Source organism: Ammodytes marinus (assembly GCF_949987685.1).
Source record: "Ammodytes marinus genome assembly, chromosome: 3".
In the NCBI taxonomy this organism is placed as follows: Eukaryota; Metazoa; Chordata; class Actinopteri; order Uranoscopiformes; family Ammodytidae; genus Ammodytes; species Ammodytes marinus.
Genome location: NC_137232.1, coordinates 36,351,838 through 36,371,563, shown reverse-complemented (window position 1 = coordinate 36,371,563; position 19,726 = coordinate 36,351,838). Strand labels below are relative to the sequence as shown.

At 38.0% G+C, this 19,726-nt stretch overlaps 2 protein-coding genes across 2 annotated transcripts; both read right to left on the bottom strand.

Moving 5' to 3' along the window:
- Nucleotides 1-3,021: 3,021 nt before the first annotated feature.
- On the bottom strand, nucleotides 3,022-3,951 carry LOC307248507 (olfactory receptor 6N1-like; the record flags this gene model as incomplete). Its single annotated transcript, XM_080024902.1, has 1 exon — nucleotides 3,022-3,951. The coding sequence occupies one exon, from the start codon at nucleotides 3,949-3,951 to the stop codon at nucleotides 3,022-3,024; it is 930 nt and encodes a 309-aa protein (XP_079881028.1).
- A 2,612-nt stretch (nucleotides 3,952-6,563) lies between these two features.
- LOC307248506 (olfactory receptor 4B13-like) lies at nucleotides 6,564-7,493 on the bottom strand (the record flags this gene model as incomplete). Its single annotated transcript, XM_080024901.1, has 1 exon — nucleotides 6,564-7,493. One exon carries the CDS (start codon nucleotides 7,491-7,493, stop codon nucleotides 6,564-6,566), a length of 930 nt encoding a protein of 309 aa, XP_079881027.1.
- Between the last annotated feature and the right edge of the window lie 12,233 nt (nucleotides 7,494-19,726).

Here is a 19,726-nt window from a genome sequence, read left to right as displayed (position 1 = left end):
TAGCAACAGGCCAATTTTAAACTACAATACCATTGCTCAAACATTAAGAATGTCATGTATACACTCACCGACCACTCAATTAGGTACACCTTGCCAGTACCGGATCTGACCTCCTTTGGCCTTCCGAACTGCCTTAATTCTTGGTGACATACTTTATGAGGATTGTCAACAGATACATTTTGAAATGAAAAAAAAAGACAAAAAAGGAATTTCTATTGCTATTGTTCGAACATCAAATTAGCTGGGCCTATTGATACGTCCAGATCATGGAGGGTAGGCTGAACATATGCTGATAAACGGCCGAGACTAGTCTACGGACACACTCTCCATCCCAACCCAGAAACAGCCATTCTAGTCCCATCACAACAACTAGAGCAGGGGTGTCAAACTCATTTTGGTTCGAGGGCCACATACAGCCTCTCTGATCTCAGGTGGGCCGGACTAGTAAAATAATGGCAAAATAACTCCAAATCCCTAACTTTGTTTTTCAGTAATATGCTTTATCACTCAGCCTACATTTGTAACCTACATTATCATGGATCACAAGGGATCTCTGTACCCCCCAGGAGATGTCTTAGTAAAGGTTGCTGCCGGCCATGGGAATAGGAGGTGCGGCGCGCAGCGCCGCAGCAAAAATTTTGGGGGTATTTTGCTCAAAGATGCCAATGTGCACTAATGAAATAAACAACTGTTTATTTGAATACACAAATACAACAGGCACTGACCTTACAGTTGTCCAATTTTGTTTACTATATGTACAGGGACACATTTTGTGCAAACATGCAGACAAAATACAATTAAATAAAAGTGCAACTTCTACTGTTTTGATTTATTTTTAAATACAGAGGTTATTGGTTGTTTTGGAATTCGTTTTTCCCAATTTAAAACATAAAAATAAAGCAGCATTGAAAATTAGGAAATAAATCTTGTAGGCCTACACTAGCATGCTCCTGCTCGTTTTGCGCACACAGAGCCGCAGACACACCACGCTTGCTAGTACATTAATTGTTCAGCACTAAAAATAAAAATAGTTTTATTTTTATAAAAAAGTAATAAAATAAATGTACTAAAAATAAAAATGTTTTTTTTTTTTTGGTTTTTACTTTGCCATAAAGCACTGTAGGAAACATTAATAGCGGTGAAGCAGGATTGCCATTTACCATTTCCCACGTTGCTAAAATGTGCTTTTTTTATTTAGGCTGCCCCCTAGCGGCAGGAGTGAGCATTTCGGTTATTTCTTTAAAAATTCATAACTCCTCACAGGAATGGGCTAGAGACTTACTTTTTTTTTTGACATACTCAGAAATTTATGCTCTACAGGTCGCGGGCCTGATCAAATCATCTCGCGGGCCGGGTCCGGCCCGCGGGCCGTATGTTTGACACCCCTGAACTAGAGACTTATGTTCGAACGAAAGCTTTATCTATCCGGTATGTGATGGTAAATTCTCAACCTGTGTAAAACACTGCACACCTATAGACAAAGAAATTCATAAATGTTATGTAAACCTAAAAAAGGGGATGTGGACTGTACCTTAAAGGTGCCACAAGGAACTTTAAAATATTTTTGAAAAAGTAAAAATTTTCCTCGTATGATCATAAATTACATGTAACAGCAAACGAGACCATCAGTGCAAAGAATGCTATTTTTATATATTTTTCTTAATGACTTTGCCATGGGTACACTCACCCAGGAACTACAGCTGGTATAAAAACACTAGCGCTTTTGTCCAAAGGGGGTGCAAGAATTAAGACAAAATTAAAGTTCCTTGTGCACCTTTAAATGGTCAGGTATTTCATTAAGACAAAACTATCAAAATGTGGCTGCTCACACCACCAGGCTTAAAAGTAGGTTTTTTTAATCACCAGGCCATCCTGTTTTTTAAACTCATACAATTATATTCCTAATGTATCAGTCCATACGTGTTCCAATGTAATCACCCCAGTCCCACCCTGTTTATATATCCTGTATGTATGTTTACTTTGTTTCTGTCTATTGTCTGTCGGCGTGCAGCCCATAAATGTACATGAGATGTGAAAAAGAATTTCCCCTTGGGGACAATAAAGTCTAAAGTCTAAAGTCTAAAGTCTAATATTGAGTTATGTGTCCAGAGTTATATATCTAAATAAATTATTAAGGAAACATTGAAGGGACAAATAAAAAATGTTATGGAGTTTCGGACCTAGTGTGTTTCATGGCAGTGCAGTTGCACTCAGACACTTTTAGATGGCTAAAAAGCGCACCAAACCTAATTCATCAATATTTCTGCTTTAATTTGACAGGTATTTGAGAGATGACTTGACTGCTTGCACCACGAGGCTTACAAACAGTTATCACGAGCCCATCCTTTTTTTACACTCACACAATCAGAGTAGCTCTGCAAAAAAATGTTGCACTACCATGAACCTCAAACCAATGCAATTTGGAAAGAGTTGGTTACAAGTAGAATTATCTACAAAAATATAAATTTACATTCTCCTATCACACTCAAGTAATTATAGTATTTGTGCATCTCATTCTCAGTGGGACCACATACCGTATATATATATTTTTTTCTTTGATTGTGTATAAGTTCTGAGTGGAATGGACTCTTGTCGAGTTCATTTCCGACTACCCCCTACAAGGCCTTCAAACATACTGTGGACGCATTCGCCCTGTGAATATGTTTAGGATGTTTGTGATTAGTGACTGAACAACTGCCAGTGAAAGATTCAAACCAACTTTATTTAAATATTTAATTTCACATAATTTAGGACACAAAAACCACACAAAACAAATTATAGAGTTATTGTCAATATAAACCTACAATCGGAGGGCTCTCGTGTTGTAGTGGTTAAAGCTCCCCCATAGAGGCTCAGTCCTTAAAAGTAGCAGATCCGGGTTAGAATCCAGCCCGGGTCGTTCTCTGCATGTCATTCCCCTCTCTGACTCCTTTCACCTCTGTCTCTAAACTATCTAATAAAAGCTTAAAAATGCCAAAAAATAAATAAAAAAAAACACATTCTTGACATACAGGACGTACTTTAAATTGTTTTCCCAAAAACAAGACTTTTGCATATGATGCGTATTTTGGTAATATTCAGTCCGTACATTAAAGGGTTGAAAAGCGGTTGACACACAAGCCAGTACAATGATAGAAAAATGCGCAGTGTCATTGGTGCACTACTCATATCAAATCTGCCCTGGACTATTTCAAAGAAAGATCCAAAGATAAAATTCAGCAGGGAAGCGAGGTGAGGTACGCAGGTACTGACAGCTTTCTTTCTCGTCTGTTTGGAGCCAGAAAAACAGATTTTTAGTATCCTCATGTAAGAGTAAAACACTAGAACTATAAGAAAAAGTATCATAGTAAACATTTTAACCAGCCCATATATGTTATTGACTGTGGTGTCACCACAAGCCAGTTTAACAACAGAGTAGTTGTCACAATACACTTTCTGAATGGTGTTCCCGCACCGCTGTAAAGGAGTACTCAAAGACATCATCACAAGAACGTTAAATGCACTCCAGGACCAGACAAACGCAGTGAGGATCACAACCTTTTTAAAAGTCATGCGTGTGTGATATTCTAGAGGATGACAGATGGCAAGATATCTGTCATAAGCCATGACAGCTAAGGTGAAATACTCTACACTTCCATAGGAATGCACACTAAAAATCTGCAAGAAACAAAACACAGGAGAAACAATGTGAATGTCAGAAAGAATCTGAATCAGAAGAAATGGAAACAATGCAGTGCTGCCAAACAGCTCATTAACAAACAGGCTGCAAAGGAAAAGGTACATAGGTTCATGTAAGCTTCTGTTCTTACAGATAACCACTATGAGCAACACATTTGCACCAACAATTAAACAATATAAAGACATGACAATAGTGAAATATAAATATTTTAAAACCCCGGTGTCAAAGTAAGCGACGAGTTCAAAATATGAAACCTGAGAAGAGTTTGTCATTGTCCCACGTCAGCTGTTGATCCTGGGTGAGGGACCTATGACAAAGGCATTAGGAAAAACTATATAAAAATAACATTCTTTGCACGGATGGTCGCTTTTGCTGTTACATATAATTTATGATCATTAGATGAAAAAATTATACAGTTTCAGAATTACTTAAAAGTTCCGCGTAGCACCTTTAAGCAATAATGCATTGGATCAACTCATCTGAATCATAATGTGAGATTTTGTTAGGGTTAGGGTTAGACACAAACAGAATTCATTGCAATAACAGAAAACCATTTTCAGAGATGTAGTTCACACTTTAAACTAAGGTGAAGCAAAAGCACACTTATTCACACGAACAAAATAACAAAAAAATCAATTAATTAATCAGTGTAAAAACCAATAGCACATATTACCTGAACTTGCATTCTCCTTTATAAAGTCTATATGATGCAGAGAAACAACATCACCTCATCCTTACATAGATGTGTTACCCAGCTGCTGTCAGCTCCTAACTGAGCTCAGACCTTCTGTTCTGCTTCTTTTAACGTTTCAAGTCGAGGGACGGCGACAGACTCTCAGATGGATTAAGATAGATACATTGGACGATGACGTATGAGGATTAGCAACAGGCCAATTTTAAACTACAATACCATTGCTCAAACATTAAGAATGTCATGTATACACTCACCGACCACTCAATTAGGTACACCTTGCCAGTACCGGATCTGACCTCCTTTGGCCTTCCGAACTGCCTTAATTCTTGGTGACATACTTTATGAGGATTGTCAACAGATACATTTTGAAATGAAAAAAAAAGACAAAAAAGGAATTTCTATTGCTATTGTTCGAACATCAAATTAGCTGGGACTATTGATACGTCCAGATCATGGAGGATAGGCTGAACATATGCTGATAAAGGACAAGACTAGTCTACGGACACACTCTCCATCCCAACCCAGAAACAGCCAATCTAGTCCCATCACAACAACTAGAGACTTATGGTCGAACGAAAGCTTTATCTATCCGGTATGTGATGGTAAATTCTCAACCTGTGTAAAACACTGCACACCTATAGACAAAGAAATTCATAAATGTTATGTAAACAACCTTAAAAAAATGGGATGTGGACTGTTCCTTAAAGGTGCCACAAGGAACTTTAAAATATTTTTGAAAAAGTAAAAATTTTCCTCGTATGATCATAAATTAAATGTAACAGCAAACGAGACCATCAGTGCAAAGAATGCTATTTTTATATATTTTTCTTAATGACTTTGCCATGGGTACACTCACCCAGGAACTACAGCTGGTATAAAAACACTAGCGCTTTTGTCCAAAGGGGGTGCAAGAATTAAGACAAAATTAAAGTTCCTTGTGCACCTTTAAATGGTCAGGTATTTCATTAAGACAAAACTATCAAAATGTGGCTGCTCACACCACCAGGCTTAAAAGTAGGTTTTTTTAATCACCAGGCCATCCTGTTTTTTAAACTCATACAATTATATTCCTAATGTATCAGTCCATACGTGTTCCAATGTAATCACCCCAGTCCCACCCTGTTTATATATCCTGTATGTATGTTTACTTTGTTTCTGTCTATTGTCTGTCGGCGTGCAGCCCATAAATGTACATGAGATGTGAAAAAGAATTTCCCCTTGGGGACAATAAAGTCTAAAGTCTAAAGTCTAAAGTCTAATATTGAGTTATGTGTCCAGAGTTATATATCTAAATAAATTATTAAGGAAACATTGAAGGGACAAATAAAAAATGTTATGGAGTTTCGGACCTAGTGTGTTTCATGGCAGTGCAGTTGCACTCAGACACTTTTAGATGGCTAAAAAGCGCACCAAACCTAATTCATCAATATTTCTGCTTTAATTTGTCAGGTATTTGAGAGATGACTTGACTGCTTGCACCACGAGGCTTACAAACAGTTATCACGAGCCCATCCTTTTTTTACACTCACACAATCAGAGTAGCTCTGCAAAAAAATGTTGCACTACCATGAACCTCAAACCAATGCAATTTGGAAAGAGTTGGTTACAAGTAGAATTATCTACAAAAATATAAATTTACATTCTCCTATCACACTCAAGTAATTATAGTATTTGTGCATCTCATTCTCAGTGGGACCACATACCGTATATATATATTTTTTTCTTTGATTGTGTATAAGTTCTGAGTGGAATGGACTCTTGTCGAGTTCATTTCCGACTACCCCCTACAAGGCCTTCAAACATACTGTGGACGCATTCGCCCTGTGAATATGTTTAGGATGTTTGTGATTAGTGACTGAACAACTGCCAGTGAAAGATTCAAACCAACTTTATTTAAATATTTAATTTCACATAATTTAGGACACAAAAACCACACAAAACAAATTATAGAGTTATTGTCAATATAAACCTACAATCGGAGGGCTCTCGTGTTGTAGTGGTTAAAGCTCCCCCATAGAGGCTCAGTCCTTAAAAGTAGCAGATCCGGGTTAGAATCCAGCCCGGGTCGTTCTCTGCATGTCATTCCCCTCTCTGACTCCTTTCACCTCTGTCTCTAAACTATCTAATAAAAGCTTAAAAATGCCAAAAAATAAATAAAAAAAAACACATTCTTGACATACAGGACGTACTTTAAATTGTTTTCCCAAAAACAAGACTTTTGCATATGATGCGTATTTTGGTAATATTCAGTCCGTACATTAAAGGGTTGAAAAGCGGTTGACACACAAGCCAGTACAATGATAGAAAAATGCGCAGTGTCATTGGTGCACTACTCATATCAAATCTGCCCTGGACTATTTCAAAGAAAGATCCAAAGATAAAATTCAGCAGGGAAGCGAGGTGAGGTACGCAGGTACTGACAGCTTTCTTTCTCGTCTGTTTGGAGCCAGAAAAACAGATTTTTAGTATCCTCATGTAAGAGTAAAACACCAGAACTATAAGAAAAATTATTATAGTAAACATGTAGACAAGCCCATATATGTTATTGACTGTGGTGTCACCACAGGCCAGTTTAACAACAGCGTAGTTGTCACAATACACTTTCTGAATGGTGTTCCCGCACCGCTGTAAAGGAGTACTCAAAGACATCATCACAAGAACGTTAAATGCACTCCAGGACCAAACAAACGCAGTGAGGATCACAACCTTTTTAAAAGTCATGCGTGTGTGATATTCTAGAGGATGACAGATGGCAAGATATCTGTCATAAGCCATGACAGCTAGGGTGAAATATTCTATAGTTCCATAGGAATGCACACTAAAAATCTGCAAGAAACAAAACACAGGAGAAACAATGTGAATGTCAGACAGAATCTGAATCAGAAGAAATGGAAACAGTGCAGTGCTGCCAAACAGCTCATTAACAAACAGGCTGCAAAGGAAAAGGTACATAGGTTCATGTAAGCTTCTGTTCTTACAGATAACCACAATGAGCAACACATTGGCACCAACAATTAAACAATATAAAGACATGACAATAGTGAAATATAAATATTTTAAAACCCCGGTGTCAAAGTAGGCGACAAGTTCAAAATATGAAACCTGAGAAGAGTTTGTCATTGTCCCACGTCAGCTGTTGATCCTTGGTGAGGGACCTATGACAAAGGCATTAAGAAAAACTATATAAAAATAACATTCTTTGGACTGATGGTCGCTTTTGCTGTTACATATAATTTATGATCATTAGATGAAAAAATTATACAGTTTCAGAATTACTTAAAAGTTCCGCGTAGCACCTTTAAGCAATAATGCATTGGATCAACTCATCTGAATCATAATGTGAGATTTTGTTAGGGTTAGGGTTAGACACAAACAGAATTCATTGCAATAACAGAAAACCATTTTCAGAGATGTAGTTCACACTTTAAACTAAGGTGAAGCAAAAGCACACTTATTCACACAAACAAAATAACAAAAAAATCAATTAATTAATCAGTGTAAAAACCAATAGCACAAATTACCTGAACTTGCATTCTCCTTTATAGTCTATATGATGCAGAGAAACAACATCACCTCATCCTTACATAGATGTGTTACGCAGCTGCAGTCAGCTCCTAACTGAGCTCAGACCTTCTGTTCTGCTTCTTTTAACGTTTCAAGTCGAGGGACGGCGACAGACTCTCAGATGGATACGGACAGATACATTGGACGATGACGTATGAGGATTGGCAACAGGACAATTTTAAAATACAATACCATTGCTCAAACATTAAGAATGTCATGTATACACTCACCGACCACTCAATTAGGTACACCTTGCCAGTACCGGATCTGACCTCCTTTGGCCTTCCGAACTACCTTAATTCTTGGTGGCATACTTTATGAGGTCAATTTTGAAATGCAAAAAAACACAAAGATGGAATTCCTATTGCTATTGTTCGAACATCAAATTAGCTGGGCCTATTGATACGTCCAGATCATGGAGGGTAGCAGGCCCGGATTAACCCCTTAGGGTGCCCCAGGGTGACTTCACATGAAATGCCCCTGTCCTTCAACTTTACACAGATTTACAAGAACGTGTAGCTAAAGACAAGTACAGACTCACCACACTTAGGGCCAGTTTCACAGACATGGATTAAGCCTAGTCCTGGACTAAATGTAATTTTGAATGGGGGATGTCCATTGAAAGTACAATTTAGTCCAGAACTAGGCTTAATCCATGTCTGCGAAACCGGCCCATAGACTACTACAGAAACATTTAGATCCAACCAAACATCTTGACACTGACAGGAGTCTCATACAAGCCTTGCACTGATGCTCAAATCAGAATGCAACCCCCATCACCATGCAACACGTCATGATGAATATAAATATTTCCATTATAAATGACCTTAGGGCATACAAAAACAATAATTAGCATGCAGGTTTAACTCCTGTATAGATTTATTTAAAAGTGAAGACAACCTAGAGTCACGTTACTTTGTAGTGATGTGATATCTTTATACCATTAAGATTAAATCATAGCCTAATTGACATTGATCTAAATGGTCTCTGGGAATTGTAGGCTATGTTAAATGTTAGACATCAGCATAATACAGTTCATCATGTTCATCTCTAAAAAAAAAGGGATATTTTATTAGGCCTACAGTACATACACTTCATCAACGTTACATTCTTATTACTGAAATTACTCTGTTTTGAAATTTAACCTAGGCCTACTTTAACTTTCTTTAGGCCTATCATATTTGTTATGCAAAGGGAGAAATACTAAACCTCCTTTATTTGGATCGAAAAGTATTGTTTTATCACTTAAAAGTAGACTTATCTCGTAAAATAACAAGAAAGATATGTGTAGCTCTTCTACAAATATGTTTCTAATAGGCCTTCAATATAATACTAGAAAACGAACTGCATCCGCTACTTCCGACGGCACATGCAAGTCGAGCCAACTCGGAGCTGCCTATTGATACGTCCAGATCATGGAGGGTAGGCTTAACATATGCTGATAAAGGACAAGACTAGTCTACGGACACACTCTCCATCCCAACCCAGAAACAGCCATTCTAGTCCCATCACAACAACAACAGATTTTGGTCGTAATAAAGCTTTGTCTATCCTTTATCCTAAAAATTATTCTTAAGGTTTGGAATAAGGAAATAGCCTCCTGCTTCGATGAACGTGACCGTCATGACACCTTTTTGAGTTTTTATTTTTAACATTTACCTTTAGTGTAAACAATGTCCATAGAAACCTGTAGAGTAGAGAGTAGAGTACACTATGTTATTTTCATTTTTTTATTTTGTCTTTTGTTTGTGTGTTTACTTTTGCAGTTGTGTGTTTGTGTTCTTTAAAAAAAAAATCAAAAAATTAAGTTTTTCTTTAAAGGCCTCTACGGATTCTCTTTTTTGCATAGGAAATTTCCTTTCCTAACGAGATGACCCGGAAGTACTTGGCAGATACGTGGTTCGAATTCTCAAAATGCTTAGGAAAGGAGCCTCGATGCATCCTTTAACCCTCCTTTAGCATAGGTTACTCCTGACCAACCTATGCGAAAGGAAAGGAGATAGTGGTATCCCATAAGATTTAAAGCAACAGGCGGCTGTACTATGGCTGACCCTGTGTGAGGACCCCCTCTGGAGAGTGGTGTGATAGGGGATATGCCAAAAGACACATTTAAATAAAGCCTTCTGTTAATTGACCAATAAAGTAACTTAACTTAAACAAATTACAATGAAAAGATATGTCTTTAAAATTGTGTAATATTCGCCAGTTGGGAGTAAGTATAATGCAAATAACACCTGGCCCAGGACGTAGGGTGCAGGGGCCATATTACAGAAACTTACTGTCTTAAGTCCTAAATTGAGATAGGAGACTCTAAATTAGAATTTTTTTCTTATTTAATATTACAGAAGCAAATCCTAACTTTAGGAATCCTCTTATAATGGTTATTTTCCTAAATCAGGTAACTACTATTGTGTCCTTGAGCAAGACACTTAACCCCACACTGCTCCAAGGGCGCTGTACTATGGCTGACCCTCTGTGAGGACCACCTCTTGTGAGTGGTGTGATTTTCCTAAATCAGGTCCTATGTCAGTCAGACGGATTCGTGCTGCTTCCTGCGTTTCAGATTGGAGAATTAGTTGTGTGTCGTCGGGAGTAACGGGGAATAACAGAACCGAGAGAAATACGGAGGGTGCTCATATATTGTACTCATTGCTGTCACTATTAACACAGGCTATTGTGCAAGCACAGCGCCCTGTTTCGCTTCAGTAACTTGTTTGTACATTTTTCTTTGGAAAAAATGTATATACTTACTTGCACCTGGACATACATACATACTTACTTACTTACTTACTTACTTACTTACTAATCATTGGTCTGTAAAGATTAAAAGGGATTGAAACAGACGATTTGAGTTTGTACTGCAAGATGAATTTACAGTCAGTTAAACCAGAATCACTTTTATCACATCTTATTGTACAGTAAGGCAAGGCAAGTTAATTTGTACAGCACAATTCAGACACAAGGCCATTCAAAGTGCACAGTAGTCAGTACAAATTCCTTCGTGATTTTTCTCTACTTATGACATCTATTGCAGTATGTCCGTCCTGGGAGAGGGATCCCTTACTGTGTCGACTCTGCCTGAGATTTCTTAAAAATCCCGGTAAAGGTTTTTTTTACTGGGAGTTTTTTCTCAGCCGAGCTAAGGGTGTAAGGGCAGGGTGTCATATTGTATCATATTGTATGGAATGTAAAGCCCACTGAGGCAAATTTGAGTACACAAGAGTTAAAATTCTTATGCTTGGTTCCTCAACATTCACATAGCAGCAACAGTACAAGATGAAGTAAGTAAAGATAAGAAACCATAAAAAACTAAGTAAAAATATAAAAATAAGTAGCAGCATCAGTAATAATAAGTAATGATGTAATAAAGTGTTAAGTGTAGGGTGACGACATCAGTTTACCGAGAGGGTAATTAGGTCCGCAAACTTTCCGTGGAATGTAAGAAGAGAGTCCTCGAGGAAGCAAAGTAGCATAAACAGTAACCATGGTGTCCTCCCATGATGCCCGGTGAAACAGAATGCTAATTGGCTTGTTGTTGAAGCTGGTTTTAGCCTCCAGAGTGTCCGAGTGTCCACAGTCGTCTCTGGGGTCCGGCCTTGTGTTGTGTTTATCTATCTATCTATCCATCTATCCATCTATCTATCTATCTATCTATCTATCTATCGATCCATCTATCCATCTATCTATCGATCCATCTATCTATCTATCTATCTATCTATCTATCTATCTATCTGTCCGAGTGTCCACAGTCTCTTGGGTCCGGCCTTGTGTTTGTTAGAGATGTAAATATCTGTTTTGCTTCGGTGAGACTCGTCACTATGAAACCGTTCAGTAAACATGATGAAACCAGAATCCCCACTGTCCACATTACATCACACTGGAGCCCACACAAGGACTATTACACATGTTTACAACTTTGACCTCAAGAGAAAATTAAGTTAGTACTGAATTTTTATAGCTATTGTGCGTAACTTTTTCATATCAATGAATGTCTGTTACATTTAAGCCATCAGCAAACCAGTTGACACAAAGTTGATTAAGCCTATTATCAGCTCCACAAAACTCTCTCTGTATTTCTCAGTAAACTGATGTCGTCACCCTACACTTCCCACTTTATTACACCTCATTACTTATTATTACTGATGCTGCTACTTATTTTTATATTTTTACTTATGGTTTCCTATCTTGACTTACTTTATATTGTACTGTTGCTGCTATGAAGGTTGAGGAACCAAGCCTATCAACTCCACAAAACTCTCTCTGTATTTCTCAGTATGGCAGCGTTTACAAACTGGTGTCGTCGTCCCCCCCACCCCCGACACTGGTGCAAGGAGCTCAGAAAAATCCCAAAAAATAGAGCCCAAAAAATGTTCACATCACACTGGAGCCCACACAAGGACTATTACACATGTTGCACACCTTTGAACTCAACAGGAAAGGAAGTTAGTACTGACCTTGTGTTACTGAGTTGGCCCAGGTTAAACAGGTTGTTTTTTGGTTGGAGATTTTTCCAGATAGTTTGTTTCATGAATGGACTCTGCAGCAATGTTTCTCCTAAAGACAAAATAAGTATGTTTACAAAAGGCTTTCAAACAGAAAAACTGAAGCAAACAGATTGTTTCATTTACAAAAGTGTCAAAATAAAGCCCAGCACAATGTATATGGAATAAAAAGGATTTCAGACTTGTTTGACATGGTCGTAATCAAGTAATCAATCATTAACAATAACTTGATAATAAGTGTGTGAGTAACATAATTCCACTTCAGCATGTTAGGGGAAAAACTGTCGCCTAGAAACATTCCCTGCGTTCCGAATCGCATACTCTTTCATTTTTCTATTCTACATACTACATCCGACGATACAAAGAATCTAGTTAGGATGCAGTAGGCATACTATTGGGACATACTTTTACTCTTTTTATTTCATCATAACATTGCGCCTTGATCTTGCCTCTTGCTTTTATATCCGTCGCATCCCGTTTGTTTTCATATGGAGGCTTCGTCGATGTGACGTCACTTCACGTGCGCACCGGATTGTGGGTCGGAATAGCCCAAATAGGATGCAGTTTTCAACACTAACAATCTTGGCCGGATGAAGTAGGACATCCGGGTACTTCTAACCATCCTAAATCTGGCCACAAGAATCGGGACATCCTAAATCTTTTTTCTACATACTAGTAGTAGAAAGTATGAGATTCGGAACGCAGGGGTTGAGTTTACAATATTTGCCTCGATTACCGCGCTCTTTTCAGGAGCTAACTACAGCTGTTAACCACCATCGCCTAATATTGCCTTCCCCTTAATTCATTCACCATATTGAACAAAATATCAGATTATTTTCATTTTATGGTTCAAAAAGTATCGAGAACACATCACAAGAAAAAAGTAAAAGACAGGCGTCACGAGTCCTCTGCATCTCGCCACCGTTATACCACAAAACACACAAAACTATAAAACTAGATCACGTTACATACGAGGCGATTATCGTTATCGTTTTAACAATTTCACCATGATTATGGACGCACGAGACGAGCATTCATTACACCCTACTACTCAGATTTAAGTTTGAATAAAAAGTATTTTTTTACGGGGCGCCCTTAGCTCAGTTGGTAGGGCGTCCCCCCCCCATGGGCCTCGGCCAGCAGCGGACCCGGGTTCGATTCCAGCCCGCGGTCGTTCTCTGCATGTCACTCCCCTCTCTGCCCCATTTCAACTCTGTCTCTGCACTATCAATAAAGCATAAAAATGCCCAAAAAAATATCTTAAAAAAAAAAAGTGGTGTTTACAAAGTGGTCTAATGTTAGCAGGTATCACAACTACGGGTCCTTAAAGGTAGAATGTTTGTTGGCAAAATCACTTTGTCAAAATCAGAGACTACTGTATCTCCTTACAATCCGCTACCGGTCCGTACTGTGTGTGTGCTGAAAAGAAATACAGTTCTAATACACAGCCTAGACTCTGTGTAAACTGGTATGTAAACAAAGGGGGCCACCATAGCTAGCAACATGCCCTTTCACAGAGCCTAGGCTGTGTATTAACACTGAACTTTTCTTTCAGGACACAGTATGGACAGGTAGTGGATCATGAGGAGATATTCACTGATTTTGACAAAAAGTGATTTTGACAACAAGCGTTCTCCAGAATCCCTGGCTCCATCTTTACAGGGACAAACAGCAAAAAAAAATTGACCTTCCGTGAAATGAACAGTGACACGCTTAGCTTATTTAGACCTCTGACTTAAATAAACATTTCACTCTACAACTCCCAGCAACCTTAAACTCAACGTCAAAAACAAAAGTACACTGTGTGTGTGTGTGTGTGTGTGTGTGTGTGTGTGTGTGTGTGTGTGTGTGTGTGTGTGTGTGTGTGTGTGTGTGTGTGTGTGTGTGTGGGTTTTCTTACCTATGAAGGGAATGGCTGCTGCACAGTCTGTAAAATCATCTTTAGATCCAAATCCACTCAGCGTGGTCGCGGCCTCCAAAGCGCCTTTTCCTTTGCAGTCGAAACTCGATCAAAACTGTGCGTCTGTTTGAAGATCTCCGTGATTCAGCTACAAACTTGTGAAATGCCACGAAAACTCTCCATTGGAGGTGAGGAAAAAGGCCTTTACAATACAATTGGACCGTTTTTAGGGAGTATTGGCGTTTTGTACGGCAGATGGTCCAGAAAAGAAGCTATTGAGGTTTTTTTTGTGATCGATATTATTTTATTTTGTATAATATTTTATCTGCTAAGGAGAGCAGCATTGTGCAATGTGCATATTTAGTGTTACATCGATATTTAAATGAGTGTGTTTTCAGAGTCAGCCACCAACGAAAGCACAGTAAGTCTGCAGGTGATTGGAAGGAGAACTTCAGGCAACAGTCTCAATTTAGGAAAAAGTACTATGGAAAAAAATACAAATATAGATGATATAGAAATCATAATCTGTCCAGTGTAGGGATGGCCATTTAGAATTTTTTCTTCAATCGGTTAACAACGGTTTTGAATTCATGTATAGAAACAGTTCTAAACAGTTAAAATAAAAGGCTTTGGAATTCATCTAAATGTGATGCATGTTTATATTGTTTTGGTTTTTACAGTGACGATAATAAAATGTCGGATTATTGGGGGAAAATAATCAACTCGAAAAGACACCAAGAAATCTCTGTCTGTTTGCCTGAAAGCTTCAACTCTTTTTTTTCCAGCTTTAATGAGACTGTAGTGTCTGCTCTCTGCCACTAGAGGGCAGTACAGGTGTTTGCAGGAGATTTTAAACAAATCCATCTGAGGTGAGGAAAGAGATTATCAGACCAGCTGAGTTACAGACTTTTGAATTTTTAAACGTCTTCATTAAACTGACAGTGACCCTGTGTTCCAGTCCCCATACTTTCTACTATCTACTATTTAGTATGTTGAAAAAAGATTTAGGATGTCCTGATTCTTGTGGCCAGATTTAGTATGGTTAGAAATACCCGGATGTCTACTACAACCGGACATTTTTAGTGTTGAAAACAGCATGTTATTTAGGCGATTCAGACCCACAATCCATGGGGATTCCATGATGGAATACACTTGGGGGAAACCCTGATATTTGATCAAAATCATCAACATGTTCACAGTGAGACAGTTAAAGACACAGTAAGACTTAACGATTAAACAGACTTACAGTTGGTGCATTCACGTCAGGGATGGATCGTCTGTAGAAAAAAAAAGAGAAAAAAAAAAACATGAACTTGGTTAGAAAATCAGTATTATGGAGACTAGAAATGAGCCTGTTTGAGGTAATCTAGAGAAGTTGATTATTACAACGATTACACAGACACAAATCTGAGTCACCGCTCTTTAACAAACACATTTAAAAGGATATTCAAATATTAAAAATGTATATTTATGTTGGGGGAAAATCTGAAGATTCAAGATTCAAAGTGTTTATTGTCATATGCACAAAAAGAAACATGTTCTCAATCACACAATGAAATTCTTCCTTTGTTTTCCACAGACTGAATGCCAAGAAAGAAATATATGAATATGCAATATACAATATAAAGGACCAATAACTAGAAGATAGGTCAGGTTTCATTTTAATTTAAGCCTAATTTTATTTAATTACATTTTTTATAATAATTTTCAATAATATGGCCAAGTCAGCATGAAGGTATTGAAAACAAATTGTGTAAACTAGACAGTATTCTACTAACAATCTCTAAATCAGTCTGGTCACTAAGGAGAACATTTATTTTTTCAGTGTTCTGCTTGGTGGATTTATAACTCTGCTACCACTATATTTAAAGGAATACTTCACCCATACGGAACCGGCGTTCTATCATTATAAAATCGCTATTTTAATATAATCAGTGTTGGGAACGTTACTTTAAAAAAGTAATTAGTTATAGTTACTCACTACTTGTTCCAAAAAGTAACTGAGTTAGTAACGGAATTACTTTATAATAGAAGTAACTAGTTACTAGGGAAAGTAACTATTTGCTTTAGCCTACTGTAAAAAAAAAGTTGCTATAGGCATATGTCAACAAATTTGGATTTTTCTGAGCAGTTTTCACAAGTCAGTTGAAATGAGTAGAACAGACAGGTAGGCCTAGCCTACTTGTAGGCTACATAACCTTCAATATTTATTGCACATCAACAGACAGCAAGAGGTTTATCCTGCACTTCAAGTATTTTGTTCTCAACAAAAGTAGCCTAGTAGAGGAAACTGCTGAATGTACCGTGCTGATCTGCTATATCACTGGATTCACTTCAGGGGTGTCGGCTAAAACAACACTTAAGGCCAAAAACGTCAGACTATGAAGCATGAGACGATGAGAGGAGGAGTAAGGATTTATCCTATGTTTATTTCCTTCTTTAACATGCACAGCAGCATACAGATCCCAGGAAAAGAACAGTAGCAATATTCGGCTCGTGATGACACGCTAAACAGCTGTTGCAACCGGCGAATCAAGGCCGTTTAATAACGTGCATAAATTATAATGTATAGAGATCAGGAAATTCAATGCACTTACTCACAAGGGCGATGCAAATAAACTCAGGGAGAGCACGTTATTAACCGTGGATTGATAGGTGGTTACTGCGGCAACGCGCACGCTCACACAACAGAGAAAGAAAAAGAAACTTCACTAAACAGGTGCTACGGCTGACTGACGTGACGGCGCTAACTGACAGTTATAATGTCATCCACACTGAATAAAACACATCTTAAAACACACCGGTCTCCTCACTAGCAGTTTGTGTAGTATGGAGCCAGGGGTGCGTTCGGATTACACAGTTTATTCAATCAATTCATAGTAACGCACCGCATTTAACGTTCAGTAACGATAACGGCGTTGTAACGATGGAAAAAGTAATTAGTTAGATTACCCCGTTACTGAAAAAATAACGGCGTTACCTAACGCCGTTATTTTAAGCGGCGTTATTCCCAACACTGAATATAATGAATTAGATTTTTCTTCCCTTAGTCTTCCCTCAGTCTTCCCTTGGCCAAGCTGTCCTGTTAATCCTAACCCTACATTTTCCCATGTTTGATGTCACACATGGTAAAATGTAGGGATAGACAGTGAGACCATAAAACACTCTTTCTGCCTTTTCTCAGGCTAGGATGAACCGATTTCTAACATTTTTGCAAATGTATATTTATACTGCATAGGATCTCAGAGTTCTATACACCTTCATATTCCCACCGGTGAAGTAGGTCTTTAAGCCTGAATGTGATATTTGTTTGAGCTGTTTGTAAAGCCTGTTTGGCTGTCATTGCCTTTGAAAGTAAGATTTTTCTGTTTCAATTTCAAGTTTCTATGAGTCTTTTTTTTTAATCTAGGAAAAATAAAATATGGCACATTCACTTTTGTACTGGCCTGCAACCTAAATTACTACTGCCTATGCCACTGTTTTGAAGCCTTGTTCAAGAAAATAAATTAATAAAACTGAATACACATTTGTGATTATCTTATATTTAAAAATGTTAAATTTAAATTTAAAAAATGTTTTTTTTTACTACTACTGGTACTATTTCTTTTTCACTTGAAACACGTCATATCGTTCCTATTGCACTGTGGGTCAGAGATAAACGTCTGTCTTATATCAGAACTGACAATAAGAAACTTTGACTTGATATTATTTTTTATTTTTTTTTATTTATTTATTTTTTGGCATTTTTCTGCTTTATTGATAGTGTAGAGACAGAGTTGAAATGGGGCAGAGAGGGGAGTGACATGCAGAGAACGACCGCGGACTGGAATCGAACACGGGTCCGCTGCTGGCCGAGGCCCATGGGGGGGGGGGGGGACGCCCTACCAACTGAGCTAAGGGCGGCCCCTGACTTGCTATTAATTTTACCCAAAAACACAATAGGCTAATGTGTGACCCCGGGAACAACGCACAGACAGGTTGTGTGTTTTAAGAGCGTGTTTGACAAATTGTGGCCATAATAAATCACTGTTTTTTTTTTACCTGTGAGGTGAAAATAAAATAATCCCAGTCCGAGTCTCAAAATCTGAAACTTCCCTCATGTTTTAAGTCAACCGTTAGTTAGACACACACACACACACACTAACACACACACACACACACACTAACACACAAAGATATGTTTTTATAGTCCTATATAAATATTTTCTTAATTAAAACAGGTCAAATATAGGGGGCGCCCTTAGTTCGATTCCAGCCCGCGGTCGTTCTCTGCATGTCACTCCCCTCTCTGCCCAATTTCAACTCTGTCTCTACACTATCAATAAAACATAGAAATGCCCAAAAAATATCTTAAAAAAAATAAAAATAAAATATGACCGGAACACATCAAGCTACCGTAATTTGTTACTGACGTGTGTTAATCCCGTAACATTGAACACCGTTAGCTAACCACAAATCCAGATCGGCTGTGTTTAAAGAGTTTTGTTTTTTTGACAAACTGTTACCATTAAACCACCGGTAGTTTGTGTACTATACCTGTGAGGTGATAATAATCCCTGTCACGAGTCTCCACATCTGAAACTTCCCTCACGCTTTCAGTCACGTTTTCCATTCCAGCAAGTAGACGGACCCATCGGACAGTTCACGGTAAAGACACAACGCTGTAAACAGATAGCATTAGCTTAAATTCTCCACCAACATATTGACGTGTAGCCTCTTCTACCGAAAACAAAATAGTTAGCTGTATGCTGTCATGCTGTATTAGCCTATTATTTGATTAACTTATAAACCTACCATCATTGTTGGTCATCCGTCACTCTCTCTTCTCATCTCCTCACCACCATTATCTTGAAGTAGGCCCACATATAGCCTACTACTTTCTATGTGTAGCTTACTGCATGCTTGTAGAGGCTATAGCTTAACTTAACTTTTGACTCGTAAGGTTTAGGCTACAACTGCGACTAGAAAAAATCATTAAAAAATAAATGTTCAAAGTGACGAGCGGACCGATGGGCGGGAGTTGCTATGGCGATAAGGTCCCGTCTCGCGCGAGTGTTTTGTACAGCTGCAAACAATTATTATCCTTGGCTTTTGATCATAAAAGTGTGTGTGTGTGTGTGTGTGTGTGTGTGTGTGTGTGTGTGTGTGTAAAGTAAGTAAGTAAGTAAGTCCCAATAATAAATAACAATTACCTTTCTTTCTAAAGCACAATTAATGCATAAAACACAGTGCTGGCATCCTCAAATAATTATGCAAATCACATTCATTTTAAGAAATATGCTGACGTTTTTGCCTCAATAAGTAGTAAACATTAATGTGTATGTTTATTTAATGTAGGCTAGTATCACAATGTATATCCCTATGAGAGAATGAATGGGAAAAGTTCA